This window comes from Schistocerca serialis, unplaced genomic scaffold (genome assembly GCF_023864345.2).
Source record: "Schistocerca serialis cubense isolate TAMUIC-IGC-003099 unplaced genomic scaffold, iqSchSeri2.2 HiC_scaffold_1261, whole genome shotgun sequence".
NCBI lineage: Eukaryota > Metazoa > Arthropoda > Insecta > Orthoptera > Acrididae > Schistocerca > Schistocerca serialis.
The window spans coordinates 4,565,642-4,590,964 of NW_026047471.1; the positions used below are offsets into that span (position 1 = coordinate 4,565,642).

Sequence of the window (25,323 nt, forward strand, 5' to 3'; positions counted from 1 at the left end):
TGGTGCACTGTGTGTTCACACATATTTGTACTCTGCCCATCATTAAAGTCTGATGTTATTTCTGCCACAGTTCACCGCCTGCCATGTATTACCAGTCTGCCCAGTGTACCACGTCCGACACCTGTAATGAGAGGTGGGTGCCCAACCTCACGACATCTTGATGCAGTTTCACCACATGCTGAAGACACTCACCACACCACTCCTCGAACACCTGACAAGTGGTGCAGTTTCCAAAATGCTCATGCCGAGGCTGTGGGCAATCGCCATCTGCCATCAGTCAAACCCAGATGGATTGTGCGTCTCCCCAATTCTACACACAGACAGCACGGTTACTGGTACTACATGTACCATGCGTGTGTCTGACTGATTCCTTGCCAGGCTATGCTGCTATCACCTGGACGAGTTTATATCAATAGTAGGTCTGCGGTCATATGTTCAGGCTGATCACTGTAAACATGCAGTCAACATTTGATGTTTATTATAGTGGTATGATTTATGTACGCATTTAAATAGACATGTGCAACAAACCGTACTGGAAGATTTGTATCAAGAAAAATGTTTATGATAATTGTTGCAAGAATTATAAGCACATTAAATTATAATCCTAAGGTTGCCTTTGTTTGTTTTAGTGAGGTGTTGCTTTGTGCGGTAGACTAATTGCAATTTTTACAGTGTATGTTGCTTCTTCAGAAACAAAATCACTGTTTGGGTTCTACATTCTAACACATTGTTTCAATAAAACCACAAAACAAAATATTTTTCCATTTTCTTTAATAACTGAATGCGCAATTGAAACAATAAATGGAGAACATGCATTTAAAAACTGGGCGAGCAAGACAAAAGTACAAAATAATACAAAAAGTAATAGTTATAATTACTAGGAATGTAATTTCTAAACATAACATGTAAAACCAAATAGCAATATCACTCGTCATTTGCACTGTAACAAAAAATTGACCACTTCTGTACAACAGTTAAACATTTACTTACTAGTCTATTTTTACAACATAACTACATCCACAGGTATTGTAGAGTTATATTTTTATTTCTTTTTGTTGTTTACACTGGCCTTAGTGGTGCCTTTGCACTCCTCTCATTGAACTAGTGTTGTCAATTAAAGTTCTTACATGTCCTCATGGTAACTATCAGTTTATAATGAGAGAGAGAGAGAGAGAGAGAGAGAGAGAGAGAGAGAGAGGGGGGGGGGGGGAGGTGATATATTTATTAGGTCACTCACTTAACTGTATAATGTATATTGGTGGTGGTGATATTCCTGAGATCAGTTGTTCAACTAGAGCTTCAAATCCTCAATAAATTTAGGAATTTGTCTGGCTAAGACACCCATAGCGCCAATAGGAGTGGAGGTGAGAAGGAAGTGACTTGTAGAAACAATTGAGAAAAAGCTTGATATTAGTGTTGAATTTATAGTTTTCACAGTTGATAGACTTATTGATGACAGTTGACCTCTGATAGTGAGGGTAGGATTTGAAGAAAAAGGATTGACATCTAAAAATATCTGAAAAGTGACAGTGATATCACCATCATCATTAATTATTATTTCATGTGGCTCAATGACCTGGTGCAAGTCTTCCAAACAAACGCCACTTCAGTGACTTGCATGCCCCTAACCTAACTCAGTTATCAAACAAGAGAAAGGAGGGGACCTACAGTTTATTGTGGAATCAGTGACTCCTAACATCACAGAGAGGTTGAACGCTACATTAAAACATAGAGTGAAAAACATGCTTTACGTCTAGACCAGCAGCCCAATAGTTGGGACAAAACCTGATGGAAAATCACTGGGGATGAAGCATGCCTAGCACACTTCAGTGTGGGATAGGAAGAGCCTCAGGATTCACTGGATGGTTACAGTTACAATGAAATTTCACATCCGCTAGCTGTGTGGGGATGGGAACAGGGTGACATGGAAACATAATTAAAATTAGTGTCACAGCCAAAGATTTCTAAGGTTACTATCTGGACTGGTGCCCTGATGAGATCTCTCTCATAGTGATGGAGTGGGGTGCAAAGAAGGGAAATTCCATCGCACTGTCCTTTACTTAAAATTGGATATTCAAATATTTTACTATGGATCCTCAATCTGTGAAAGACCGTATGTAAAGATGATGCTGGGCAACATAAAGAAAGTTAGTTGTAATTTCAATGGCCCTCCCATTTAACTCAAAGAGACAGCAATTTCCATTGAGATTTGTGTTCTTGATCATAAACAGTAAATCACTGAGGCACTCTATTAAGTACTGTGAAGTGTTTCAGGTCATCATGTTTCTTTTACAGGCCATTTCACGTTGCTTGCTCAAGAGTGGGTTTACCAAGAATTTATTTATTATTACATCTGGAAGGAAAAGTATAGGTTTAATTCCTCTCCCTGCCTTATACAGGACTAGGAAAAATAAGTAACCAGGCAACACTGCTTAATCAGCTAGTTGCGATTAAATACAATGAAAGAAAAACTGTCACCTACATATAACAGAATCTGTGTAGTCATCAGGAATTGATTCACTGTTTTTAGGTGAAAACTTCTTTGGCATTTAGAACTTGCATTTCATAAATTACAAATCAAACTGCTATTTAGTCCTTCAAAGGCATTTGTATTTTGTTTCAAAATATAACAGAGCATCTTATATTTACTCAGGACTTACTTGCTATCAAAAATGGAATTTCTAAATCACATTAGTGACTAGGTAAGTTGCAATGCACAGTTGTAGTTTCACTAGTACTTTCCAAGTACTAATATTCATGAAAGCAAGAGCCATTGCTCACTGTTCTTTTGTTAACTGTGCTTGTCTATCTTGAAGATCTATTGCCGCCAGATTATTACATGCTACATATCCTTGAAGAAGAGAAATAAGTGCTTTAACAAAAGCAACAGGTGCTGTTAAATATGCTACAATACGGAAGAGACCCAGGCCTGCAACTGTAACAGAAATTACTGACAATTAGTACATGTAAATATTTGAAAGAATTTTTAAGATCATACCAGTATTTCATGAATAGCTAATAAGCCACTAAGCCACTAAGCCTGTGATTAATAATGTAAAACTGAAATTAGCAAAGGAAAGGAAAAATTACACACTTGAAAAATTACATTGACTAATTAATCCTCAAAACTTTCAAGATACTTTGTCAAGTTCATTCCTGGTACTGGGATCACCACCACAACTAAGAAACAGTAAAAGATATAGACATACCTACAGGACCTTCAGTGAAATACAAGAGGTACAAACTAGCATAAAACGCTTCATTTCCTGCACACATAAAGAACAGAACAGGACGTGATGTGTAGTAGATTCTCATAATTGGGTTACCAGACAAGTCAATAAACTTGTGACTCGCTTTTCCTTGAAGAAGACTCCTGCAGCAGATGGATAAAATCCATTACAAAAAGTAAGCTACATGTACTGCAATCATATGATACTTAATTATGAGAGCAATATCTAATTAATAATACTTTGCTTTAACAACTTACATAAATTATACTGAATACTACTTACGTGTGCAGATATATCCAGTGACAAGCTATGTCAATTGTTATACTTAATTGGAACAAGAACATGTGTTGTGGGTAAAAGTAGCTCAATGTAACTATTAGGCACATTGTACCACATCGATCTGTTAGCTGATCCAGCATGGCTCCAAATTTCGTACCTGTAACATGTCTTATATTGTACAAAATACCAGTATAAATGTATAAAAGGTGAGTAGGATACAATGGAGAATGCAACTCTCTCTCTCTCTCTCTCTCTCTCTCTCTCTCTCTCTCTCTCTCTCTCTCTCTCTGTGTGTGTGTGTGTGTGTGTGTGTGTGTGTGTGTGTGAGAGAGAGAGAGAGAGAGAGAGAGAGAGAGAGAGAGAGAGAGAGAGCACTAGCTATCTCTGCCCAAAAGGTTAGCTACAAGGTTAAAATATATGTTGTAACAGTAGAACATCATCTGTGATTCAATATGTATTTGCCATATGCAACATAATTTTCCATCTATAAAACTGAATACGAACAAATCAGTTCCATAAAGAACAATTTCTCCTCAGCATGTTATACTCTGATGGTCTTATCTGTTTGTGACACCCAGTGTCTTCTATAATGACATACTATTCCAAGCTATTCTCAGTTCTTAGCTATGGGATTTCTTTCTGGGGATCAAAAGCACAAAACATGGACACTATTTATGAACTGGAGACAAAGGCCATAAGAATAATAACCAGAACTAGCTGTTGGCCTCATTGTAAAGAACTATTTAAAAACCAAAAGTGGGTACATCTGCCAATCTATTGAGCAAACCAGGGAAACATTACAAAGTATTTCACTAACAGTTCTTTATATAACCATGGACCTATATTCAGTACGGGCTTCGATTTACCACGGAAAAAAAGAAAAAAAACTCAAAATGGCACTTGCTATCAGGGAATAAAACTGTATAATAATTTGCCCAAGGAAGTGAAAGAGATTACTAAAACACATCTACTGAAAAAAGGCAGCTAAAACATTCTTTCTAAGCTCCACATACTAAACTATTAAGGATTACTTGGAGGACTCAAAGTAGTGATTAATAATGAAAGAGAACAACTGCAACAACTTGTCACATTTCAGTGCATGACCAAGGTTTTCTGCTTTTACAAGAAGACTGTGTCAAGATCTAAAGAGTGTAACAGTAATATCTTGTCATTCTCTTGAGCTCAAGATCTGTCTCATCATGGGAGAATGCTGCCTCAATCTTCAGATGGACCGAAGAAAGGATACAGAGTATAACTGACTGCTACATCATCATCATCATAATTAGCCATCTGAATCCAGAGTGTACTTGAATGTGGCCCCTGAGTTAGTTTTCCAAACAGTCTGGAGTTAGGGCAGGGGCACAGCAGCAGCTTCTTGGTCCAGAAGTCATCAGCGGGCATCCTTAGAGGGTGCGACAATGAAGGGCAAACCTATTTTTTATATTATAAGTTATCTCAAGCAACTTTTGTGTAAATCAGGAACCAACCAAATGAGGTGGTGCAGTTGTTAAAACATTGACCTTACATTTGAGGGGGATGGAATTTGCTCTGTTTGGCCATCCTGATTTGATTTTTCTAAGGTTCCCCAAATCACTTCAGGCATATGCCGGGATGGTTCTTTCATGAAGGCCACGGCTAACCACCTATCCTGTCCTCATAGAACATACTTATGTATTGTTTGTATATTTATATTTTGAGCTATTGTTTTTCATTGTATTACCCTGGCAATTCCTACATCATAGTTAGATGATCCTTGGACAAATAAAATAGCATATTAATCTTGAATTATTTGCTCATTTAACCTCACTGTATACCATGCTACATTTTTTAAATTGTTCTTTCACAAAGATTGTGTCACAAGTTAAAATGTGACTTCCTCTTGGATTCATGAATGTTGAGCTTTAAGGGCAGACTTGAGAGATCCCACACAGTGATAAGCCCTGCTCCTCTAGTGACTGTGCCGGAACATTTTTTATGGTCACCAAAAAGCCTAAAAGATGAAGTGCATGTAAGATAAAATACGGCAAGTCCAGCATCTACAGAATTTTTAGCATTTCAGAGTTTAACATGTACATGTCAGAGAGTTTTGCAGATGACATGAACTGCATAATGGCACAATGTGCTTGGTCGCTGGAAGTCATACAGATCGAGGTCTTCAAAGGGAAAATGGCTTACTACAATGACACACAATTTAAGTTGCCTGCAACAGTAAACCAACATGTGTTCCGGGTGTAGGTGTCTACGTTTTTCTGTCGAAAGGAAGTTGTTTACTGTAATGGAATGCTTGTTAAGGGAAAGAATGTGGGAACTCATACAAACGAAGGAAATGAGAGGGCTGTGCTTCCCTGAAAGGCAATTTTTCAAAACTTTAGATAAAATAAAGAGTTGGAACTGAATTTCTCATAATTTCCCAGATTTAACATGGCTGGGCTGTTACATCATCATCATAATTAGCTATCTGAATCCACTGCTGCCATAAGCCCAGACTTGTCCTTAAATTACAGTCTTCTATTATCCACATCCTCTGGTAGCTCTTTTTACATTTTCTGTATTTGTTTTTAACATTTATCGTTGTTAATATTCCCAAAAGCTCTTTCTTATTTTCCCATTCGTCTGTTAAGATGGAGGTCGGGTGTATGTGGTGAGGTGGGAGAAATGTCCATCGCACTGCAGGTGGATGCGGCAGGACCCACATCTGCTTCTTACATATTTGTCAGTCTGATTTTGGACTCTCATCTGCTTCTGCCATATTCGTCAGTCTGATTTTGTGCCTCTTATACACATCCTGAAACTGCTCTTAAAATTTAGTGTTGTCAGTGTTCTAGCCACAGCAGCCAGAGACAGAGGTCTCGTGAGTTGTATATGTGGGAACTCATATATATATATATTTAAAAACAAAGATGATGTGACTTACCATACGAAAGCGCTGGCAGTTCGATAGAAACACAAACAGACACATACATACACACAGTGTATGTCTGCTTGTGTCTGTATATGTGTGGATGGATATGTGTGTGTGTGCGAGTGTATACCCGTCCTTTTTTCCCCCTAAGGTAAGTCTTTCCGCTCCCGGGATTGGAATGACTCCTTACCCTCTCCCTTAAAACCCACTTCCTTTCGTCTTTCCCTCTCCTTCCCTCTTTCCTGATGAGGCAACAGTTTGTTGCGAAAGCTTGAATTTGTGTGTATGTGTGTGTCTGTTTGTGTCTGTGTTTCTATCGACCTGCCAACGCTTTCGTATGGTAAGTCACATCATCTTTGTTTTTAAATATATTTTTCCCGCGTGGAATGTTTCCCTCTATTATATATATATATATATATATATATATTTTTTTTTTTTTTTTTTTTTGTGTGTCTGTCAACCTGCCAGCACTTTCATTTGGTAAGTCACATCATCTTTGTTTTTAGATATATATTTCCTACTTGGAATGTTTCCCTCTATTATAACTCTATATATATATATACACTCCTGGAAATTGAAATAAGAACACCATGAATTCATTGTCCCAGGAAGGGGAAACTTTATTGACACATTCCTGGGGTCAGATACATCACATGATCACACTGACAGAACCACAGGCACATAGACACGGGCAACAGAGCATGCACAATGTCGGCACTAGTACAGTGTATATCCACCTTTCGCAGCAATGCAGGCTGCTATTCTCCCATGGAGACGATCGTAGAGATGCTGGATGTAGTCCTGTGGAACGGCTTGCCATGCCATTTCCACCTGGCGCCTCAGTTGGACCAGCGTTCGTGCTGGACGTGCAGACTGCGTGAGACGACGCTTCATCCAGTCCCAAACATGCTCAATGGGGGACAGATCCGGAGATCTTGCTGGCCAGGGTAGTTGACTTACACCTTCTAGAGCACGTTGGGTGGCACGGGATACATGCGGACGTGCATTGTCCTGTTGGAACAGCAAGTTCCCTTGCCGATCTAGGAATGGTAGAACGATGGGTTCGATGACGGTTTGGATGTACCGTGCACTATTCAGTGTCCCCTCGACGATCACCAGTGGTGTACGGCCAGTGTAGGAGATCACTCCCCACACCATGATGCCGGGTGTTGGCCCTGTGTGCCTCGGTCGTATGCAGTCCTGATTGTGGCGCTCACCTGCACGGCGCCAAACACGCATACGACCATCAATGGCACCAAGGCAGAAGCGACTCTCATCGCTGAAGACGACACGTCTCCATTCGTCCCTCCATTCACGGCTGTCGCGACACCACTGCAGGCGGGCTGCACGATGTTGGGGCGTGAGAGGAAGACGGCCTAACGGTGTGCGGGACCGTAGCCCAGCTTCATGGAGACGGTTGCGAATGGTCCTCGCCGATACCCCAGGAGCAACAGTGTCCCTAATTTGCTGGGAAGTGGCGGTGCGGTCCCCTACGGCACTGCGTAGGATCCTACGGTCTTGGCGTGCATCCGTGCGTCGCTGCGGTCCGGTCCCAGGTCGACGGGCACGTGCACCTTCCGCCGACCACTGGCGACAACATCGATGTACTGTGGAGACCTCACGCCCCACGTGTTGAGCAATTCGGCGGTACGTCCACCCGGCCTCCCGCATGCCCACTATACGCCCTCGCTCAAAGTCCATCAACTGCACATACGGTTCACGTCCACACTGTCGAGGCATGCTACCAGTGTTAAAGACTGCGATGGAGCTCCGTATGCCACGGCAAACTGGCTGACACTGACGGCGGCGGTGCACAAATGCTGCGCAGCTAGCGCCATTCGACGGCCAACACCGCGGTTCCTGGTGTGTCCGCTGTGCCGTGCGTGTGATCATTGCTTGTACAGCCCTCTCGCAGTGTCCGGAGCAAGTATGGTGGGTCTGACACACCGATGTCAATGTGTTCTTTTTCCCATTTCCAGGAGTATATATATATATATATATATATATATATATATATATATAAAAAAACAAAGATGAGGTGACTTACCGAACGAAAGCGCTGGCAGGTCGATAGACACACAAACAAACACAAACATACACACAAAATTCAAGCTTTCGCAACAAACTGTTGCCTCATCAGGAAAGAGGGAAGGAGGGGGGAAGACGAAAGGAAGTGGGTTTTAAGGGAGAGGGTAAGGAGTCATTCCAATCCCGGGAGCGGAAAGACTTACCTTAGGGGGAAAAAAGGACAGGTATACACTCGCACACATGCACATATCCATCCACACATACAGACACAAGCAGACATATATATATATATATATATATATATATATATATATATATATATATATATATATATATAAAAACAAAGATGATGTGACTTACCAAATGAAAGTGCTGGCAGGTCGACAGACACACAAACAAACACAAACATACACACAAAATTCAAGCTTTCGCAACAAACTGTTGCTCTCTATTATATATATATATATATATATATATATATATATATATATATATAAAAAGATGATGTGACTTACCAAATGAAAGTGCTGGCAGGTCGACAGACACACAAACAAACACAAACATACATATTTATATATAATGATATTGTTTTCTGGTTCTCTCTTTCATACTATTTTCCACGTGATATGATAGTAGTCTTAGATAGCTTTTACTTCTGGTTAGCAAGAATGTTCTCTATGGGCATAATTCATGGAAGAGGGACTGAAAATCTCGTACTTTGATTCACTAATCTCTATACAAACATCCAATTATAAAATCCATGCTGTTTCTGCATGCTTTCTAATGTCATCTACCCACTTTGGATTAACTTGTCTACTGTCTAACTTGTCTAACTGTTAAGTGAGACTGTAAGAACATAAGAAAGATTTTATTATTGTAATTTTTATGTGGTTCTGTGATTATTGATTTACTTTATGACTTAAGACAGTTGCTTGATGTTTGGGCTAGCAGCCAGATTAATTATATTTGAGAGTTATGCCTAGAGATGAAGCATTATTTTCAAAATTGCAATTTTAATAAATGAATGGCCATAATGTGTAAATAACCACGTTTGGAAATTACATGTAGGCTGAGGACCCATCAAACAAACAAACAAAATTCTCCCTGATTGTTTGATAAAGTTTCAGATATTCCATATTTAAGTTCCACAAATTCTTTTTCATTATCATATCAAATGCTCCACATTTTAACAGCCATACATTAATTCCTCAAATAATAGAGAATAAAAAGTAGTTACACAGCAGAAAAGATACTTACTTTGATTAAAATACCTGGCAGCATGTCCATCTATTGCATCAAGCAATGAACTTATGATGTAGCACCAAGAAGCTATAATGTGATTTGTAGGCATATAGTAAAATGAAATAAGGGCAAGCACAATTCTTGCATAACCTGAGAAAAAAAAGACGATCCTTGGAGCATCACATATATTAATTTAGATGACTTTCAAAAATCATCAGTAAAAAGAAACCAATTACCTATGATGTTTGGCACAAACAAGAAAACATTCTCCATGTTTTGCTGAGTAACTTTCAACTATTAGGTGATCAGCAAATAATAACCTGTGGAAAGAAATTTTGCTTGGAACATAAACTGTATTCCAACAAAAATATTGCTTATTTCTAGATATTAATAGGAAAATGAAAACTGTAAGCGTTGAAAACCTGTACACTGCTCAACGAAAGTTTGGAATACTATCATAAAATGTAATCTATGATACTAGAGGTCTCATTCACCTAGGCACTTCATGCATGAGTTAGAGCCCAAATACTGGGCCGTGTTTATTATTGGCGTGCTTTGTGGCCATTTCCCGGTCATGTAAATATACAGCACATCGCGAGCAGTCCAGTATCGACAACAGCTTCAGTCAGTTTGTGTTCAGCACTGCAGTAACAAGCCACATAGATGCATACAACACTTTGATAGAGTCAGGATAGTGGCTTTGCTGTCAGTAGGTCATACACAGCATGATGTTGCTGATTGGTTACATGTCACTCAGAATGGCGTGTCTGAGGTGTGGAGAAAGTACAGAGAGATGGGAAATGTGAACAATAGGCCTTGCAGTGCAGGATCGTTTCCTCCAATTGTGGCTCATAGGCGCCCGACATCAACTGCCAGAAATACTGGAAATGACTTCTGCTGAGCAAGAGTAGTTCATATGGCTCTTGTAAATCAACATTGGGTCATTGTGGAATGGAGTACTGTCATGTTTGCTCATGAGATCAGGATTGGTTTGCAACTGGATGCTATATGTGTTAGGGTCTGCAGAAGCACTAGACGACATCAGGGACACCAATGTTGTCAGGAAGTCCATCTGTTCGCAGGTGTAAGCGTGATATTCTGGGCAGCAATAATGATTGAATGGCATACCCCTCTAATTCCCATCTATGGCAATTTGACTAGCCCCTGATACCTCCAAGAGGTCCTACAAACGATTGTAAGCCCCAGCAGATATGAAGTTGGTGACAAATTCACCCTAATCAATGATAATGCAAGACCGCACCGTACTCTAGCAGTCTCTCAGTGTCTTCAAAGATGCAACATCTACCAATGCGCTGGCCAGCACAGCCACAGGCATGAATGCAATTGAGCATGCATAGGACCTGTTGAACGTGGCCATTGCACAGTGTCCGAATCCACCTTACAATCCTCAGGACCTCACTGAAGCTGCCATTGAGGAGTGGGACCTCATACCCCATAATAAACTTGATCATCTCATGAAGAGCATGTCTCGCAGAGTGGAAGAAATCTGTGTGCAGGACGGACATATTCACTACTATAAAGACTGTTAATCATCATCATGAGATAAAGATGTTCACTGTTTTTGTTTTCAAAATGTAGGCTTAGGAGAGAGCCTGCTTTGTTTTGTAATGATTTTTTGTAACTAAACAAATTTTTCTCGTTTTCAGAAGGAATTGTGTTTACTTTGCTGATAAGGTGCAGTTCAAACCTCAATAGGTGTACAGTAAGAAATCACTGCAGGAGACTCTGTGATATTTCAATCTTCTGTTGAGGTGTGTATATCTGGTTCAGTTACCTTAATGATATATTGTTTTTATTACACTGGGAAGAGCTACATGTTTAATAATAATCTAAATCTAGTTTTGGCTTGTGAGAAATGGCTTTGTAAAGTGTGGTAATCAGTGATGTGTGAGTTTCATTAAAAGATAAAATGAAATACCTTATTGTAGGAGAAGGAAAAAGCTATACATCACAAATATTAAACTTGACATAGAACATTGAGGGTGGCTTTGAGAAATGGCTCACCACAGGTGCTGTAGTCATTGGCCTCTCTGTGGCTTCTAATACAGTCAGTCATCAGCTTCTTATAACAAAGATGTATGAGATCATCAAAGTCTTCAACCTCATGTGCAGCATCAGAAACCATCTGCAGAACCAGAGATTCTTTGTTAAATTTCAGGGCCAAAGAAGTAGGTGGAGAACACAGAAGAACGGGTTACTGCAAGGCAGTGTGCTCGCACCATTGTTATTCAACATCTACACTAATTATCAGCCATTTCATGAACGAGCTCAAGTTTTATCTATGCTGATGACTGTGCAATCACTGCTCAGGTCTACAGTTTTGAAAAGTTGGAACAAACCTAGTCTACAGCCCTGGGAAAAATTTACCACCTATTATAATGATAAACGCATGAATCGGGATCCTACCAAAACTCACACCGGCACATTCCACCTCAGGAGCAAACAAGCAACCAAAACCATTGAAATCATCTGGGCAAGAATTGCTCTTGCACGTGCCCAACTATGAAGTATCTGGGAGTGACTGTACACTTACATTTAAGAAACATTGCCTAAACGTGAAACAGAGTGTCTGCTTAAAACAACACTGCGCGAAAACTGATAACCATCATGAACTCACCCATTCGCGTGTGTGTGTTTGAGGTTTACGGGCGCTAAACAGCGGGGTCATCAGTGCCCAAACGCATAAAAACAGGAACACATGCAGTGAAGGGACTAAGACGAACAGCGAACAAGGGGAACAGCTAAAAGACACAGACCTGACGCAGTTCCAAATCCTCACATAAAGAGGCAAAACAAGAGGAGAAGTAGTGCACTAAAAAAGGAAAGAAAACACAAGGAAGGGAGGACAGAAACCGAAGGGAAACAAGGAGGTATTCGTGACCGGCGGACCTCTTACCTAAAATCTGGGTGAGCCAGTCATCCAGCAGCACATTAAAACCCTCTCCCTAAAATCCGTGGCAACAAATTGGACAGGACACAAAACCGTAAAACCTTAACCACAGACGTCGCATCGTCTTTCAAAATAGAGGGCAAATCCGGTGGCAAAGAAACCACCGCCCTCTGGTCAGAGAATAAAAGACAGTCAAGTAAAATGTGGCGGACAGTAATCTGGACGCCACAGGCACTGCAGATTGGGGGATCCTCCCGCTGGAGTAAAAAACCATGTGTGAAGGGACTGTGCCCGATGCGGAGGCGAGTGAGGAGAACCTCATCCCGCCTGCATGACTGGTAGGACGTACGCCATGGCCGCGTGGTGGCCTTGACCAGACGCAGCTTATTTTCACCGACTGCCAGCCACTCCTCTTCCCACTGACGCATAACGCGAAAATGCAGGAGGGAGGTAACAGCATGGAGGGGGACGGCACATTCAACAACGTGAGGGAGGGAACATGCATCTTTGGCAGCCACATCCGCCAGTTCGTTTCCGCTAATACCCATGTGCCCCGGCACCCAGCAGAAGGAAACCACCTTCCCCTGCCGCTGCAGGTGGAGTAGGGCATCATGGATGTTCTGGACGACCGTATCCGCTGGGTACAAGTGTTGCATGGTCTGAAGGGCACTCAGGGAGTCAGAACAGATGAGCAACTGACGACTGGGAACACATCTTATCTGCTCCAATGCCCGCAAGATCGCAAACAATTTGGCATCAAAGATGGTAAACGCCGCAGGAAGCCGTAACTTGACGAGTCGATCAGGTAAAACAACAGCACAACCAACAAAGTGCCCCTGTTTAGAGCCATCCGTAAATACTGGTACATGGTCGGGATGCTGGTTTAAAATATCATAAAATAAGGAGGTAAAAACAAACGCAGGAGTACAGCTCCTCCGGTACTCCGACAAGTCTAAAAGGACGCTGGGCCTCTGGAGCAACCAGGGAGGCAGGCGAGTAAAACCTTGTCGTTGGGGGGCCACACGCTCCACACCAAGGGACTCAAGCAAATGCTTGGCACGAATCCCAAATGGTCTCGTTGCCCTGGGACGACTGGAAAAGAGACGTTCCATAGGCGGTCGGGCAACGGTAGGGTACGCAGGGGAGGTAGGACAGGCAAGGAATTGACACACCCGTCGCACCATGAGGAGTTTCCGCCGGATGGCGAGCGGTGGTTCCCCTGCCTCAGCACACAGGCTGGGGATGGGACTAGTACGGAAGGCACCAGTGGCCAGCCTGATACCCTCATGGTGTACTGCGTCAAGAATCTTCAGATACAAAGGCCTCGCTAACCCATACACGGTGCAACCATAGTCAAGACGCGATCGGACGAAAGCCCTATAAAACTGCAGCAGACGCGCCCGATCTGCTCCCCAGGACCGATGGCTCAGACACTTCAAAATATTCAGGGCCCGCACCTTGAGGTCTTTAAGGTGAGGCAACCACGACAACTTGAAATCAAAAGTGAGACCCAGGAACCGCACATTGTCGCTAAAAGGAAGAATGGTGTCCCTCAGACGCAATTCAGGGGAGGTAAAAAGACGTCGAGAACAATTAAAATGAACACACACACATTTGTCTGCAGAAAAGGTAAAACCCGTCTTTGCAGTCCATGCCTCTAATCGCTGTATCATAAGCTGCAACTGCCGACTAGCAGTGACAAGACTGGAGGAAGAACAGAAAACAGCAAAATCGTCCACAAACAAGGAGCATTGGGCAGGACTTCGGATAGTGGACGTGATACTGTTAATGGCGACGGCAAAGAGGGTGACACTTAAAACGTTTCCCTGAGGAACACCATTCTCCTGCACATACAAATCAGATAGCACGTTACCAACCCTATATCGAAAGAGGCGGTGGGAAAGAAAGGACCGAATGAAGATGGGGAGACGGCCACGAAAGCCCCACTCATGGAGTTGATTGAGGATATGGCGGCGCCAAGTAGTGTCATACGCCTTATGAATGTCAAAGAAGACACCTAGACAATGCTGGTTACGCAGGAAGGCCTGTTGGATGGCCGCCTCAAGCAGGGTCAAGTTGTCTATAGTGGAACGACATCTCCAAAAGCCACACTGAGAAGGGCTAAGGAGCTGCCTGGTCTCGAGCAGCCAAACCAGGCGACGGTTGACCATGCGTTCCAACGTCTTCCCGACACAGCTTGTCAAAGCAATACTCCGATAACTACTGGGATGCGTTCGGTCCTTCCCCGGTTTGAGGAGGGGAATCAAAATCGCCTCCCGCCACGAGTCAGGGTACGTGCCGGATAACCATACCATATTAAAACAATTCAGGAGAACTTCCTTGGAAGGCAGTAACAAGTGCTGCAGCATGCTGTACCGGATTTGATCATGACCAGGCGCAGTATCATGAGCCACAGACAGCGCCGAATCCAGTTCCCACATTGCGAAGGGGCAGTTGTAGGGCTCAGAATTTGGAGACCGGAAGTCCAAGGGACCCCTCTCGATGGCAGTGCGGTAGCGGCAGAAATCTGGATCACAGGTAATAGTGGCGGTAGATTCCGCAAAATGCATGGCCAGTGTCTGGGCAATGTCTCTCGGCGCCGTGAGAAGACTTCCCTGATGCAGCAATGCCGTGACAGGTAGTTGGCTGCGTTTCCCGGAAATCCTCCTGGTGGCTTCCCATACTTTCGTAGAATTAGTGGAGCGGGAGATGGCGTTCAAGAACGAATGCCATGACCGTCGTTTGCTCTCTTTAATCACGCGCCGCGCTTTGGCCCTTGCCACCCGAAAGGCCGCAAGATTGTCAGCTGAGGGACGGCACTTGAAGCGGCGCAGAGCTGCACGGCAGGCTCGGATGACTGAGCGGCACTCAGTGGTCCACCAAGGGACAGGACGCCTCTTGGGATGACTGGATGACCGTGGGATTGACAATTCAGCAGCATGGGAGATCACGGCTGTAACATGGTCTACCCATTCGTGGACGCTGGCACGGTGTTCCAAAACAGCCAGTTGGCTGAAAAGTGTCCAGTCAGCTCGGCAGAGGTGCCACCGGGGCGGCGCTGGGAATGCCATAGCCTCATCCAGGAGGCGAATCCAAAGAGGGAAGTGGTCACTAGAATGGAGGTCAGCAGCAACCTCCCACACAGCAGAATCCGCTAGTGCTGGAGAGCAAAAGGAAAGGTCAATAGCTGTTGATGACCCAGAAGCAGTACAGAAATGAGTGGGAGCACCAGAGTTGAGGATGCACAGTTCTTCAGACATCATGAGGCTTTCCAGAATGCGACCCCTGGGGCAAGTAGTCGAAGAGCCCCATAAGACATTATGAGAATTGAAGTCCGCCAGAAGAAGAAATGGGCGGGGGAGTTGGTTAATAAGGTCTGCGAGAGCCTCAGAGTCTATCGCATCCTGAGGTGGTAAGTGAAGTGAACAGACTGTGAGCCTCCGACCCACAAGAAGGTCAACTGCAACTGCTTGCAAGTCTGTAACGAGAGGGAGCTCAGATGAGGGGTGCATGTCACGGACAAAAACCGCAACACCACCCTTTGCCCTTCCCCTCGTCAGATCATCTTTCCGATAGACGGTATAGCCCCGTAAAGAAGGAGCATCAGTGGCCCGAAAATATGTCTCTTGGAGACATAAGCACAAAGGGCACTCTCGTACAAGGAGCTGTAACTCGGCCACATGCGTCCTGAACCCATTCAGGTTCCACTGTAATATGGGAGCCAGTGATCAGGGGGGCTGAACTCTCACCCTGCCTCTGTGCTTTGGAGGAGAGCCCGTACTGGCCGGAGATTTATTCCTGGGGCGAGATCGCCCCCGGTCGACGTCAATGTCCATCAGCTCCGATGACGACCCACGGGAGACATCAGACAGTACGATGGCCTCGTCATCGGACCGACCCTGACTAGTCTCCGCAGGTGACAAAACCTTCAGCTTCGGCGTCTTTGTCTTGGGGGGCTTAGAATGCAGAGCCTTGTCAACAGGTGGAGCATTACTCGCCTGGGCAGAAGGCCCCATATGGGGAGAGGGAGGAAGTACCCCAATGTCAGCAACCACAGCCTTGTCCGACGTTGCGAGGAGAGCCGCAGGTTGCAAAACAACCGCAGCAGCACAAGTGCACTGGCAAACGCAGGTATTAGTGCTAACACTAGCAACCTCCGTTTGCGTAGCAACAGTGGCCATTTGTACCAGTTTTTTCAGAGCGGAAGTGAAAGATGTAGTAAACACAGGAGGTTGCATGGCCTTAAAGAGCTTCTTGGCCTCACCATAGGGGATGCGCTTAGATGTTTTAATCTCCTGTATCTTCCGTTCGTCGAGATAGATGGGGCAGACCCAGCTCCAGACAGGGTGATTCCCAGAGCAATTCACGCACTGCACAGGTGATGAACAATCAGCTCCTTCATGGGCAGGCTGACCACATTTACCACAAGTGGCTATCCCATTTCACCCCAACGTAGTATGCCCAAAGTGCTGACATTTAAACCAGCGCATTGGGTTGGGGAAATATGGCATTACTGGCAAACATATGAACCCCACTTTAACATGCTCTGGGAGTCGTGGGCAACTGAACGTGAGAATAAACGAGTCGGAATTGACTAGGTCCCCATCGACTCGTTTCATAATATGCTGCACGTCAACAATACCTTCATCAGCCCATTCAGATTTTAACTTGTCTATGGGGATATCCACCAAGTCCCTACATGTCACAACACCCTTACTGTAATTCAGAGTGGAGTGGAGCTCGGCCTCGATAGCGTACTCACTGAGACAGGTTGCTTTCTGAAGAGAAGCGACTTGATGGGAACTAGATGTCTCAACTAACAGAGTCCCATTGCGCAGTCACTTCACAGATTTAAGTGTTCCTGGAATTCCCTCAAGACCCTTGTGGATGTAAAAGGGAGAAACCCTCTCAAAGCTACCCTCCTTCCGTTTAATAATCAAAAACACATTCTGATTATCAGCATGTGCTCTGTTACGACAGCCTGACAAATCTCGATCAACACTAGGCGCTGGAGGACTCGCAGCACGAAGTCGCTTCTTCGATGGGGTGTGTTTTCCTACCAGTGGCCCACCCAAGCCACTGGTAGGGGGAAATGTAGAGGTCGAAGGGCCCATTGCAGTCCCACGAGCAGCTAGGGAACTAAAGGTCCGCTCAGACAGAGCCCCGCGTGCCTGAGTAAGCCTTATACAACTGGGGTGCGGCAGGTGCCCCAGAGGTTGCCCACTTGCGACTGTTCCACCTCAACAGCCATGCATCTCATAGGCGCGGAGCACACCGGAAGATTGAGGGGTTTTTATAGAGGTCGGCCTTCCTCGCAATCCAGGCGGTCAAGCCAAGATTACCATTCCCCGCAGCACACAACATTCCACCGCCGCGCCATACGGTGGTCGCTGAAGCATGTCCGGGGGTTACGGTGACAGGAGACTGGCGGCGCCGACCAGTCCCCAGCTCAGGACCACAGGGTCATCAAGCCCGTACTCAGCAAATGAATGCTGAGCCCCTGGGGGCCACCCATTCGCTGTGAGAAATAGCATGCTAACACTGTGTTACTCCAGTGCCGAATATGCAAGTTCAGTGCAGTACAAATCCAGCCATACTATAACCACATAGAAGTGGCTTTTAATGAGATCTGTCACATTATCATGGGTTGAATAAGACCTAAACTTGTACATAAACTCTACTGTCTTGCTGCAATAGCATCTCCTGAAATTAGACACGAGATAGCTGCTAGATGAGAGAACAGCATGGCTATGACTACAGAAGCCCACCCTTTATAAGGCCATCAGTCCGCACAGCCTCAGCTGAAATATTGGCACCTACTGAAGCTCTTACATGAACACCACCGCAAGCCAGGATCTCAATGTGGTGGGGGAATGCCAACATTTGGAGAAATGAATGGTTCCTAATGAAGAGTTCCCTCCTGGTCATTCGGAGAAGTGGGTAACATGGAAGCCTCTCAAGACACTATGTTGTAGTACCATGAGATGCACGACCAGCCTGCAGGAGAAGGGCCTTCCTGTGGAGTCAGTTTTTCCCACGTGTGGTGGTGTGCAGACTAATAACCATCTACTGCAGTGTTGTTCATCTCCAGCCAAATAAACCATGAGACACCTTATGAGGGCGACACTAAATGAAATTGACATGGGCAATATCTGGTCAACCAGTGTATAAACTGATACCAACTGATTTCCATTTGTTCACTGTATACTTTAAACTGACACAATAATAAATAAATAACCAGCCCACAAAAAATGCAAAGTTCATCCCATCTCCTGAAAAGAGTATGACAATGAAAACTGAATTATTCCCGTTGTTTACCTTGAGAAAGGTAAAACAATAATTGGTAAGCAGTAATATAGTGGTGGGCATGATAAGACACACTGTGAAACTTCACTAAATAGCCTTCTCTGAAAACTACCTAGAGCAGATAGTTAGGAACCTTAGTCATGATGGAAATATTTTGGATCTAATGGCAATAAATAAACCTGACATCTTTGAGGATGCCCACATCGAAACTGGTATCAGTGGTCAAGATGCAGTTGTGCCAACAATGATTACCACAGTACAAAGAACAACTAAAACAAGCAGAAAGATATATATGTTCAGTAAACTAGATAAAAAATCAGTAGTGTCATATCTCAATGAGGAACTTTAAAACTTTCAGCACAGGTCAGGAGCATGTAGAAGAAATCTGGCTCAAGTTTAAAAGAATAGTTGGCCACATATTGGATAAATATGTCCTCAGTAGAACAGTTCATATCAGGAGGGAAACTCCATGGTATTCAGTCACTGTGAAGAAACTTCTAACAAAACAGAGATTACTATGTAATCGGTGTAAAACAAAGTGTAGAGCTATAGACCAATAGATGCTGAATGAAATGCGTTTGGCTGTTAAAAGAGCAATGCATGTTGCCTTCGAGGACAACCATAGCAGAATATTGACAAGTGACATTTCACAAAATCCAAATAAGTTTTGGCTGTTTATAAAGGCTGTTAGTGGTGCCAAAGTTAGTATCCAGCCCCTAGAGAATGAGACAGAGCTGAAATTTAGGGTAGCAAAGCAAAAGCTGAAATGCTTAACTACATTTCTAAATGTTCCTTTGCAAAGGAAAACCCAGCAGACTGTCCCAATTTAATCTCATACCACTGAAAAGATGAATGAAATAAGTATTAGTGTCAGTGGTGTTGAGAAATCGTTAAAACTGAACAAAGATCCAGACCCGATGAAATCCCTGTCAGATTCTGTACTGAATTTGCGGCTGAGTTAGCTTCTCTTCTAACTATAATCTATCATAGATCTCTTGAACAAAAAACTGTGCCCAGTTCTTGGAAAAAGGCACAGGTCACAATCATCTACAAGAAAGGGAATAGTAGTGATACACAAAACTACCATTCAACATCCTTGACATCTATTTGTTGTAGAATCTTAGAATATATTCTGAGTTCAAACATAATGAGGTATCTTGAACAGAATGGCCTCCTCAGTGTCAAACAGCATGGATTTCAAAAACTTCGATCATGTGAAGCCCAACCTGCATTTTTCTCACATGACATACTGAAAGTTTTGAATCAAGGCAACCAGGTAGATGCAGTGTTCCTTGATTTCCAAAAGGCATTTAACTCAGTACCACACCTAAGCTTATTGTCAAAAGTGTGATCATATGGGGCATCAAGTGAAATTTGTGACTGGATTTAGGGCTTTTTGGTAGGGAGAACACAGCATGTTATCTTGGATGGAGAGTCATTGTCAGATATAGAAGTAACTTCGGGTGTGCCCCAGGGAAGTGTGTTGGGACCCTTGCTGTTCATGTTGTATGTTAATGACCTTGTAGTAAATATTAATGGTAAAATCATGCTTTTTGTTGATAATGCAGTTATCCATAATGAAGAACTAGATTAGATTAGATTCAGTTTTTGTTCCAAAAACCTGAAAATGAGATGATTCTCATGGGTATGGAACATGTCAGAAAGTGAAACATAAAACATTTGAATATGATACTACACTGATCATTTGTCAGGAGATTGTTAAAATAGGTGAATACATAAAATAAACTGGAATTGCTAATATTTACAAAATTAATATACTGTCAGAATGAAACACTGTTATGCACTTTTAATAAATTTATTATACGCAGAATACCTAATCATGACTGTTGTGTCCAACTGCTGTCAAAACTGGTCAAACAATCCCTGGTAAGATATTCATTTATAGAGTAAAAGGAGTTGCCTACCAAAAAGTCTTTCAGGCACTGTACTTTCTCTGTAAGGAACCATGCTTCATCTGTGAGAAGCAGCAAAAAATATTGTCAGACTTTGATAAGATTTCAACTTGGTGCAAAAAGTTTGGCACTTTGCTTTCAATGCTCAGGAATGTAAAAATGTGCCCTTCACAAAACAAGAAAATGTGGTATCCCATGACTATAATATCAGTGAGTCATTGTTGGACTCGGCTAGCTCGTACAAATACCTGGGTGGAACACTTTGTAGGGATAAGAAATGGAGTGATCACATAGGTTCAGTCGAGGGTAAAGAAAGTGGTACTCTTTTGCTTATTGGTAGAACACTGGGGAAGTGCAATCAAGTCTACAACAGAGATTGCTTACAAATCGCAAGTGCTCCAGTGTGAGGCACGTACCAGATAGGATTAATAGGGGATATTGAATGTATACAGAGAAGGGAAGCACAAATGTTCACAGGTTTGTTTAATCCACAGCAGAGTGTCACAGAGATAATGAACAAACTGAACTGGCAGATTCTTGAAAACAGACATAAACTATCCCAATAAAGCCTATCAATAAAGTTTCAAGAACTGGCTTTAAATGATTACTCTAGGGATACACTACAATCACCTATGTACAGTTCACATATGGATCATGAGAATAAGGTTAGAATAATTACTGCACACACAGAGGCATTCAAACAGTCATTCTTCCTGCACTCCATATGTGAATGGATCATGAAGAAACCCTAATAACTGGTACAAAGGAACGTACCAGCTGCCATGCAGCTCATAGTGGTTCGCAGAGTATAGATGTAGGTGTACAATTATGAATGTGTTCTGGGCTAATCAGATGAAATAAGGCACGAAACAAGATTACTGATCCCCCATGTACTCAGTCATTATTTTCATTGGTTTAAGAAATACTTTTGATTTTGTTGATGGGGAAAACTTTGACAAAAGGAAGCCGGATATATAGAGTTAAATCAGAATTGGCAAAATGCAATAGGTAAATATTTTACAAATAACGTCATAAATAAAACTGATACATGGAATGTCAAAGTATATACAATAGTAAGACAAGTCAGTGAGCTCCAAAGTATTTCAATTCTATTCTGGTGAACATCTTAAGAATCCAATATGAAATATTATCAGAGTATAAAATTTTACTAATGATGCTGGAAACGCAGCAGAGGGGACAAAGTTGTTACATTAAATTATCTGGCATTTGTTGTGTTTTGCTATCCTTTCTGAAAGTTTAACAAATGTGACAATGCAAGTCAATCTCTTGGCGGAGACAGCTAACAAAACAGTTTTAGGAAACTGTGTAGGGGAAAAATTTATAATACAGTAATTGAATTTGATGCCATAGAAAGGGTTTTCAAACATCTAGGAGAAATATTAAAGAAACTGGTCTAGAAAAATTTGTTGTGTATGAAGAAAAGATTATGTGAGATCAAAAAATTCTATGGTATCATAAGGAGTTCTATAGTATTACAAGGAATGTTTACAACACAACAGGTAGACCCAACAATCTTAAAATACACTGGTGGAACAATATACCTACAGGTAAGTAAATACCTGTAATTATGAGTTAGATACATTAGAAATATTGGGAAGAAGAAGTAATATGGGAAGAAGACATAATATGAAAACAGAACTTGGCGAGCGTGTAGCCATCCTTACCAAATTACAAAATAATTTGTGATGTTAATCTAAAATAACTCATTCTGCATCATGGCAATTTGCCTTGCAAATGATTCATAGAACATGAAACTGACAAGCTATATGGAGTGCTCTCTCTAGTCTGGGAAAAGATGACAGAATAGAGATGTTGATAAATCAGATTTATTGTATTCATATATTCCTTGATGGCTTAGAAATCTACGGCTAGGGGAAAAAAAAAAAACCTTACGAAATAAAGACATGAAACTTACATTATCATATGAAGCAAAATTATTTAGTAGTGGTCTGTAATAATAATAACAGCATGTTGGTTGGAACGGTAGTCTGAGGTAGTTAATATTATTCCCAATAGCAAGTATATATACAGATAAAACAATAAACAGAACAATGTGAAAAAAACAAAATGTGAAGTTATAACTAAACTGTGGAAGCCTTGATGAAGACTGGAGTGTTTGAACACAATGAATTGGTGAGGTGCTGAAGGCGTATCACTTTCATGTACTGGAAATTAAGCTGTCTCTCGTGGCTTTCAATCTTCTATCCGCAACTAATTTTTGCAACAAAAGGGGGAGAGGTTCGTATTATTGCAGAGAGGCATTCATTAATTTTCAGTTCAGGATCATATGAAACCCGTCTGAAAATGACTGAGTATTTAATGTGGTTCATACAGCTAAAAATACTTTTCAGGGAACCATGTATTCTAATATACAAATGGTTTCAATTAAACAAGATATGTTCAACGTTTTACCCTCTACTAACTTCTACAATAAAAGGAGGAGGGACAGGCATTTATATTACCACATACAGGCATTCATTAAGTTTTAGTTCATAACCACAATAACCTTTTCTGAAAATGACTGATTGTGAATGCGATTCATGCCTTTAAGAACAGGCCTACTACTCAGTGAACCTAGTAATCTAAGATACAAATGGTTTCAGTTAAATGAGGTACATTACAATAGCAAATAAACATAGTGGTTTTTTGGTACTGTTTTGCCACATCATTGTATTACAACCTGAGTGTGCTACAGACATCAAGTCTATTCATCAGCAAAGTGTTCAGAACATTGCTGGCATTACATGGTATTCTTGTAAAATAATGAAACCAATCTATTTTAAGATGTATTCTTCATGAAATGCATCTCTTTCTGCAAGGCCAATTTTAGCTCTTTGGCACACTAACGTTCCTTTAACGCATGTGAGAAACACTGGAAGTATTATATTGGTTTACAAGCAATAGAAAGTTATATAGATAGGAACAATGTAATAATTCACTAATTCCACAAAAAGGTCAGGTAAAAACCAATAAATAGTTGTTATGTTTCTGGTAGATATATTGAGAACTTCACTGATCGATTGTTGTACAACACTTCCTGCATTAGCAAAATATCTCTTATTCAGTGATAAGGAACACAACATTGCAACAGGAGTGAAGCAGTACTCAGATACAGCTGGGGGCGGGGGGAGGGGGGGGGGGGGGGAGGCAACCTTGACAGTTTGCAGTGCCTCCGAATGTTTTGTCAAAATAGTGTGCACTTCCTTATTACTACAATAAACACGAAAAATAGCTAAAATTGTGGTTACTTTCATAAAATGACTAGCAGATTTCTCCACCTCTGTCCAATGGTGAACTTTGCAAGACCATTTATGGAGATGGCAAAGAGTACAATTGTCTTGATACTGGCAAAAGAACTACTGTGTTTGAATGGGCCCAAGTACAACGATCATTTTTACAGGGAATCTGTCTGGTTGTGTTTGTAGTAGCAATTGCTGCAGGGAACTGTTCATTCTTATCTACAGCTAACCCTACATTAATATTTTGCAAACTATTACGAAGTTCATCGCGGTGTGTACAACACATTAGGAATATTGAGATCATCAGGAACACACAGATTAGCATTTTGCTGCAGCAACTTTGTTTTCCCTCCGCTCGCCCTTCCACCCATCATTCTGTCCAGCAGATAGATATATTTGCATTTAATTTGTATCTATACGAATGGAATGAATATTTAGATTAAATACATTTGTTTACAATAAAGTTTTCATCATAATATAAATCATTTTATGACGTCGAAGGTCAAATTATATACGCAAATGTCTGTTTCGTTTACGCATGTACAACCTGTGTGAAGCACTTTTGTAATATACTTCGGGTCTTGATGATACACTAGGGATGTGGAATACATGTAAATATGGTTCCTATATATTAATACAGCTTAAATATTATAATCTGCTCTGAGAAAATCTGTACAGCAATGTTGAAACACTAAACAAAAAATTAAAAACGGATGTTAACTGAACCGGTATGATAACCAGTGGATTAGAAATGTAACTACTCAGGTAAATATCGAAAATTTCAATTAAAATTTTTGCCAAGGCGAGTTAAAAGTTTGACTGCGAGAACTGGATTACTGGAAATTAATTTTCTCGATCAATATTGTCAATTTAAATGGTACTGGCAGGTCAGGGTTTTGGACATTAGATACAGTACAGGGTTTTGAGAAAATATGTGGCTTACTAAAACAATTCACGACCCTGAAAAGCTGGAAAGAACGCCGATAGAAATTTTTTGTTGCACCTTGTTTATCTTTTCTTTACAACACAAATAATCCGTTTGTACACCTGCAAAAAGTTGCGCCTCTTTCCTACGCGTCAATTGCCGTCGACAGTCGACATGATCTAATCGATATGCGGCCCGCCGACTCGTATTTGAAACTGCCTAGGTCATCGTCAGGATTTTATCAAATTTCACCAGCATTGTATGACTATAGTGAATCTGTATTATGCGTATGTATTATATGTAAATACGTATTGTTTCAACTTTTCA

At 41.9% G+C, this 25,323-nt stretch overlaps 1 protein-coding gene across 3 annotated transcripts; it reads right to left on the minus strand.

Annotated features, from left to right (window-relative positions):
- Positions 1–782: 782 nt before the first annotated feature.
- Positions 783–25,157, minus strand: LOC126438152 (CDP-diacylglycerol--inositol 3-phosphatidyltransferase). Of its 3 annotated transcripts, XM_050090529.1 has the most exons (7): positions 25,015–25,157; positions 11,707–11,827; positions 9,918–10,001; positions 9,697–9,831; positions 3,513–3,666; positions 3,210–3,373; positions 783–2,935 (listed from the first exon to the last, which is right to left on the minus strand). In XM_050090529.1, the coding sequence occupies exons 3-7, from the start codon at positions 9,952–9,954 to the stop codon at positions 2,778–2,780; spliced, it is 648 nt and encodes a 215-aa protein (XP_049946486.1). In that variant the 5' UTR covers positions 9,955–10,001; positions 11,707–11,827; positions 25,015–25,157; the 3' UTR covers positions 783–2,777. The 3 variants fall into 3 exon arrangements, with proteins under 3 accessions (XP_049946486.1, XP_049946485.1, XP_049946487.1); XM_050090528.1 differs by lacking the exon at positions 11,707–11,827; XM_050090530.1 differs by lacking the exon at positions 11,707–11,827 and having other exon boundaries at positions 25,075–25,149.
- Positions 25,158–25,323: the final 166 nt, after the last annotated feature.

What these genes read in the sequence shown, in the direction of transcription:
- LOC126438152 (XM_050090528.1), bottom strand. Translation starts at nt 9,954, where the DNA reads ATGGAGAATGTTTTCTTGTTTGTGCCAAACATCATAG. An exon ending in CACTGGATATATCTGCACAC is followed by an intron (nt 3,374 to 3,512) that starts GTAAGTAGTATT and finishes CATCTGCTGCAG; the next exon opens with GAGTCTTCTTCAAGGAAAAG. An exon ending in TTTCACTGAAGGTCCTGTAG is followed by an intron (nt 2,936 to 3,209) that starts GTATGTCTATAT and finishes TTTCTGTTACAG; the next exon opens with TTGCAGGCCTGGGTCTCTTC.